The sequence below is a fragment of the Sarcophilus harrisii genome, chromosome 2 (assembly GCF_902635505.1).
Source record: "Sarcophilus harrisii chromosome 2, mSarHar1.11, whole genome shotgun sequence".
In the NCBI taxonomy this organism is placed as follows: Eukaryota; Metazoa; Chordata; class Mammalia; order Dasyuromorphia; family Dasyuridae; genus Sarcophilus; species Sarcophilus harrisii.
This window is the reverse complement of record NC_045427.1, coordinates 251,998,666-252,005,999: the sequence shown is the minus strand read 5'-3', so window position 1 is coordinate 252,005,999 and position 7,334 is coordinate 251,998,666. Positions and strand designations below refer to the sequence as shown.

At 35.8% G+C, this 7,334-nt stretch overlaps 1 protein-coding gene across 1 annotated transcript; it reads left to right on the top strand.

Annotated features, from left to right (window-relative positions):
• The first annotated feature begins 4,723 nt into the window (after window positions 1-4,723).
• LOC100920869 (olfactory receptor 4F3/4F16/4F29-like) lies at window positions 4,724-5,662 on the top strand. Its single transcript, XM_003759221.2, has one exon. The coding sequence runs from the start codon at window positions 4,724-4,726 to the stop codon at window positions 5,660-5,662; it is 939 nt and encodes a 312-aa protein (XP_003759269.2).
• The last annotated feature ends 1,672 nt before the right edge of the window (window positions 5,663-7,334 follow it).

Genomic DNA, 7,334 nt, shown 5'->3' with positions numbered 1-7,334 from the left:
ATTCATCTTTTCTTTCTTCCTTTCCCCTAGTCCCTTCCCATTGAACAAAGGAAAAAACCCACAATATTTGTAACAAATGTATATAAACAAATTTCTGCATTAGTCCTGTCCAATAAAGTATATGATTGATTCATACCTTGAATCTATCACTTTTCCGTCACGAGATGTGTAGCATGATCTCTCTGGAATTGGTTGCTTATTTTGTTGATCAGTTTCCCACCTTCTCTTTATTAAGAAGTGGTGAGAGGAGTGTGATAGGCACCAGTGCACTAGATTTGAAGCAATGTCCTTCTGTTTCCTTGCCCTCTTCTTTTTTCCTTCCTTAGAACTTGGTGTAGTTATCTATCCTTTGTTCTTGAAAAATACTAATGACATCATAAAGGTAATGTCCAGAGTTGCACATAAATTGGATTTAATTGAAGTAGAACTGCTCAGCTTCACTATCCTGCAGAGTCATTTATCCAGTGGCAGGATAAAAGTGAAAAAGACCGACAATGGCCCTGGATGCAGTGAGTGAACTTGACTTTACTAAATTAGGTCCTTCCCAGGTCTCAGTTTGTCTAAAGCTAAGCACTTTCTGTGATGGACTGTAAGAATTAAAAAAAAAGATGGTTCAATTGACCATCATAAAACTGTCAGTTTGGGAGGGGAAGACCCTTGCCAGTACAAAAACTAATCACTATTTACACTCATTTTGTCATCAAAATCTAAACTAAGAACCACCAAGGCTTGGGTTGGAGACTCTTAATGATCAGTGATTTAGTATGGTAACTCCATTTGAAAAGACAGTGGACTTTCTGAATAAAATTATAAATTCCTAAATGAAGATCCTGGGAATTATATTAGAGAGAATAACATTCTTTTTTTTTTGCCCTGGAAGAAACTAGGACTATTCTTATTTTTGTATTTGTATTTTTTGTATTTTTGTAAATTTGTATTTGTATTTGACAGGTTACAAATTCCAGAATGTCTGGAAATTTCAAATGTCTTGACTCTTATCTATGGATAATGGATATCACAGAACAAAGCAGAGAGAGGAGAGCCTAAAGAGGCTAGATTTGAGCAAATGTAGCAGATTCTAATGATGATATTATTACAGGTTCTTAACCTATCTTTCCTTTTAAACATCTCTTCATATTTCATTCCTATTTGATTAAAGTTCATTTTGCTTGGGACTATTACTTCCCCTAATTTCCCCTCCTTTTTAATAACTTTTCTTCCCTTTCCCCCATTTTTTCTCCCTGTTGAATGAAACATTTTTTCTGCACCCACTTACATATGCCTGTTTGTATCATACTCTCTTTTGGCTAGTTCAGATGAAACTAAAGTTCAAGTGATGCTAGCTTCCTTCACCCCTTTCTTCCTATTTGTAGAGTTCACTTAAATACCTAAACTATATATGATAATTTCTCCTACTCTTTCTCTACTTTTCCTCAGCTTTAGCATTACTTCTTCCCCATCTTTTTGCACTCTTCTTTAAGATCATCAAAATATTAAAAACAAAACAAAAGAACAAACTATTATCAGACTATCTTATTAGGGACCCCTAATGATGATAGGGTTCTGAGGTAATGATGCGGAAAGATTCCAATCTTTGATTCCCAACCCCTCCTAGTTAATGTAAATTACCCTTTGACTCACAAATCCTGGTCCCTTTGAATTCCAATAGAAGATCCAGACCTGTTCCAGCCCCACCCGGATCTGAGCCAACTTTGGGGCTACACCCCAAAGCCCCTCGAGCTAAGTCTCCCACTTAAAAGGGCCACACTGGGAACCCCTCTTTGCAGAGATTCCAAACATGGCAGCCATGTGAGGACCCTCTGTCCACTGGACCCTCTGTCCAGTGCCCTCCTTATCTCTACCTTCACCTATCTCCTACTTCTAAACTCAGTATTAAACCTCTTTTATCAATCTAGCTCTCCCGGCCAATAAATGCTTTTATTGGGAATTCCGCGCCGCTACTAGACCTCATATATCGCCGTATCCTTGCACCGAATTCAAGGGGGTTGCAGGGGAACTCTGTTTGACTCTCTATACCCCAAACCTGCCACTAGACCTTAACTAAACCCTAATTTCATTTAGGTACCCCAAATCTAGACCTCAACATTTGGTCTACACCTCAACAGTAATACATACATCCTCTCCCTATATTAAAATACAAGCAGTTAAAACTTAAAGTTTCTTATAATTATTTGTTCATGTTTGCCTCTTACTTTTAATTCCTGTATATATATTTCAAAGTGTATGATGAAACTCTAGATCTTTCATCAAGAATGCTTGGACATCCTTAATTTTATTAAAAATAAAAGGATCTCCTTTAGAATTAAACTGAGATTTATTAGTAAGATATTCTTGATTGTAAATCAATTTCTTTGCCTTATGGAATATCATATTCTAAGCACTCTACTCCTTTTTATGGTGGCTGCTTAACTTAGTATTTGAATTCTTTTCTTCGGATTATTTGCAGTGGAAATGGGAAAGATTTTGGCTATTATATTCCTGGGAGTTTTCATTTTAATGATTATTGTTGGATGTGACTAATTAATTTTTTTCTGTTTATACTTTGTCCTTTGGTTGTAAGAGATTTGTGCAATTTTCTTTCAAGTTTTCTTGAAATATGATGTTTAGCTTCTTATTTTGGTTGTGGCATTCAGATAAAACAATCATTAAAAATTTTTTTTTCTCCTCAATCCATTTTCCAAATCAGTTACTTTTGCTATTATTTTGAGTTGTGAGAAATGAGGGTTGAGAGATTCCCTGACAGCAATGGGATTCTCTGAACAGTTGCGCAGGCTTTGTGAAAGAATTCACAAATGCCAATGAATACAGGCTCAAGGTTTGTGGGAAGAATGGATTTATTACACTAAGAAAACAGCTTTCTTAGCAGGCAAACTCCTGTTAGGATTTTTTGCAAAAGTCTGGGCACATAGCCTGTGATTTTATGGGGTCTCTTTGGCTCCAAACCAGGGACCAAACTCCAGGAATGAGGGACTAATCTTTAATTCAATACAAGACCTTAGCCATAATTTAGACTGAGATTTCCAATTGAATGAGATTACTTATCTGGAAGTTTCCCTTATGAATGGGTGGGGTCTCTCCAGAGTCCAGGAGGATTTGAGACTCAGGATCACCCTTCCCCCAAAGATTAAAGGGGACACAGTTTACATCAATTACATACTTTATAGTTTCTTCTCCTTTTTCAGTCTTTTGATTTTGTTTTAATATTTCTTGTTGTCTCATGGAGAATTCATTGGCTTCCATGATTAATTTATCTTAATTTTCATGGAATTTTTGCTTGAGTAAGATTTATTACTTTTTGTGACTAGTTATTCTCTTTCCATTTAATCTTTCCAATTAAATCCTCCTCAAGCACAACATTCTATTTATAAAAAATATTTAAAATGATCTTATCAAACTCTTGCTTCATTTCACTGGGAATATAATTTGGTGTTGTGCTCAAGCTGTGTTATTTTCTGAGGCAATGCTTGTAAATGTTTTGAAGACATTCTCTTTTGTGTTTGTGTTTTGTTGTTGCCACCATAATATATTGTTCATTGTGGTGGAGTTTTTGTTTTCGTTTATTCATTCTTTCAGGGAATTGATGTTAGGTTTGACTCTGCCACTTTTCTGCAGGCAATGTTTGACCTTGCTCTTGGTTGGGATGACAGAGATTTTGCTGGACCTAACCACTAATAGCTAGCTAGGAAGCACTATAGCTTCATGTTGGCTCTTTTGGTCTGTGCTTATAGTCATTGTTATTCCTTTATAGTCTTCAGATTAATTTGGGGCTCTATTTCATACTACTCCATAAATAGATCAGGTTCCACAAACTATTGCTGTCCTGATCTCCGCTAATCCCTAGAAACAAATTATCTCCTCAAGCTGCTGTGATGCAGCAGATCCAGAATTCATCTTGTGCAGGAAGAATAATTATTCAGCACCTGGAAATTCTACACTTCTACTTGCTGGATGATTATTCTTTCTGCACAAGGTAAGTTCCTTCTGTACCAGATGTAGAAGCCCTTCCAGTTTTAGTGCAGAGCTTCAGATAATCACTTTAATGTCTATAGTGTCTGCAGACCTATTTTCCATGGTAATCTGGGCTAAAAAAAAAAATGCACAATGTGATTTAAAAAAATAAAACACATCCCAATCAGTATTCTGGTGTGTGTTTTTTTCTTAATTTTTGTTGGAGGCACGGTGGGGAAGAGCTCTGATGTACTATTTCCTTCTACTCAAAAATCTCATCTAGTCTCATCAATAATTTAAAAAATTTCAGAGAGTTCAAGTTGGATGAACACTTAGGTCTTTGAGTTTGGTAATAAAGAATGTTAGTGGTAAACTTTGAGAGGGAATTTGCAGTCTAATTATAGGAAAGCAAGTCCTGATTAGTTGGATAGGTGGTAAGCAAGTATAGTAATTGAGAGATCCTCAGTTTTCAGAGCTGTTACTTCTGGCCCTCCAAATAAGTTAGCATATTTTATATTTACTTCTCTCCTGAACTTGTTGTTTTTTTCCCCAGTAGAATTCAAGGTTCTTGAGGACAAGATCAGTATTTTGATTTTGTATTTACAGTAGCTAGCACTGCATCCAACATATAGTAGGTGAATAATAATGTTTGTTAATTTGAATTCTGGAACATTAATATTATTCAAAATAATTTGGTTCTCTCTTTATTCTCTTCTTAAAGGTGACTGTCAAGGTGGTATCACTGACCAAGACAATGGAAAGAAAGAATCATACTGTGGTTACAGAGTTTGTGTTCTTGGGACTCACCAATTCTTGGTATATGCAGCTTTTCATCTTTCTATTCTCGTCTGTGTTTTATGTGGCAAGCATGATGGGAAACTTCCTGATTATTCTCACAGTGACTTCTGACCCTTGTTTACACTCACCCATGTACTTCTTGCTGGCCAATCTCTCCTTCATTGATCTGGGAGTTTCCTCTGTTACTTCCCCCAAGATGATATATGATATTTTCAAAAAACGCAAGGTCATATCGTTCTCTGGCTGCATCACTCAGATGTTCTTTATTCACTTGATTGGTGGTGTTGAGATGGTATTGCTTATAGCCATGGCCTTTGACAGATATGTTGCCATATGTAAGCCTCTCCATTATTTGACTATTATGAGTCCAAGGATGTGTGCTATGTTCCTGGTGGCTGCTTGGATCATTGGCTTCATCCACTCAGTGATCCAGCTGGCTTTTGTTGTTAATCTGCCATTTTGTGGTCCTAATGAATTGGACAGCTTTTATTGTGACCTCCCTCGGTTCATCAGACTTGCTTGCACACATACAGATAGATTGGAATTCATGGTCATTGCTAATAGTGGCTTCATTTCCTTGGGTTCTTTCTGTATCTTGATCATCTCCTACATTTTCATCCTAGTCACTGTTCAGAAGCATTCTTCAGGAAGTTCTTCCAAGGCTCTCTCTACTCTGTCAGCTCACATCACTGTTGTGATTTTGTTTTTTGGTCCCTTGATCTCTTTTTATATCTGGCCATTCCCCACGTCACATATAGATAAATTTCTTGCTATTTTTGATGCAGTTCTTACTCCTTTTCTCAATGCAGTCATTTATACACTGAGAAACAAAGAGATGAAGATGGCAATGAAAAAAGTGTGCAATCTGCTTGCAAATTTCAAGAAAATCTCTTAAATCACTGAAAAGGAAAATAAAAATATTTTATTAACAATAAGTTGAAGCTTGGAGGTGGAAAGGATGAATTTGGTTTTGTTGGAGTGAATTTGAGTTTCTGCAAGGACATTGGAATATTGGGAATATTGTTTTGGATCTGGGGAAGACAGATAGAGGTGATTTCTAAATTGTTTACATAAATATTTTTGTTCAAATAATGGATTTATGCAAGATCATTATTTGACCATGTAGAACAGAGGAAGGATTTTGATAGTAGAAGAATTACCTTATTTAACTGGTAGAGGGGAAAAAGAATAATGAAGGAAATAGAGAAGTAGCAGTAAGGAACTTAGAACAAAAAGGTATTTGTGACATAAAATAATAAGGTAAAGAAGATTTTAAGAAAGAAATGATAGTTGACAATTTGAAATATTATATGATAAGGAGAGTTATTGTTTTTTTTTTCTTTCTAAATTCCTTACTACCTATTTCAATAAATTTTTCTTTCTTATGCATTCCAAAATTCCATATTCTAGGAAATAGCCATTTTAAAAATGAAAGTAAAATAACATTAATCATTGAGGAAGTCCAACTTCCCATACATTTTGGTTTCTACAAGCAAGTTTGTCAATCTGTTTTGGATAAGTAAATATTGCTGATAACATGTGGTTTCAATGAATTTATTATTATTGACTTTGACATCCCCTATAAGGTATTCCTCAATCTATCTTTTGGCTTGCATAATTTCAAATTTATATGTGCTAAGCCATAATTTCTGACCTTCCTTATTGATGAGGGGATTTATAATTGCTTTCATGTTGTCTCCCCCATTTGAAGACTATGAGCTCCTTGAGAGCCAGGACTATATTGTTCCTTTCTTTGTATCCTCAGTGCTAGGATAATGAATATTTATTAAGTATCTAATTGTGTGTCAGGCATTGTGGGGATTCAAAGAACTGTACAATATTTTTTGTTCCTAAGGAACTCTGGATCCTCTAATGGGGGAGAGAAACTATGTATGAACAAGCTTTCTCTTTCTCTCTGTTTCTCTTTGTCTCTTTGTTTCCCTCTGTCTTCATCTCTGTCTATTTCTCTCAATTTTCTGTCTCTCCTCCCTTTTCTCTTTGTCTGTCTGTCTTTCTCTCTGCACATACACATTCATATACATATAGATAGATAAAGATGTATAGAAATGATAGATAGAGATCATCTATAGAGATAATAGAGGGAAAATACTAGAATTAAGGGGGCTTAAAAAAGGCTTTCATTGTTGTAGTTCAATTTTGGAAGAAGCTAGGGAAGCTAGAAGGTAGAGATGAGTAGAAAGAACATTCCAGACACTGAAAATAGTCAGTAAAAATGATAGAATAAGGGAGACGGTGTTTCAAGTGCAGGAATCAGCAAGGAGATTAATTAGATTGTAAAATCTCAGTGAGAGAAGTATAGAGGAATATAATATATAAGAAAACTGGAAAGGTGGGAGAGGGAGAGTATGAAAAAGTTTGAATGCCAAATAGAGGATTTTATATTTGGTATTGTAGGTGATAAGGAACCACTGGATTTTTATGGAATGGTGAGTATGTGTGTGTGTGTGTGTGTGTGTGTGTGTGTGTTTGAGAGAGAGAGAGAGAGAGAGAGAGAGAGAAAGAGAGAGAGAGAGAAAGAGAGAGAGAGAGAAAGAGAGAAAGAGAGA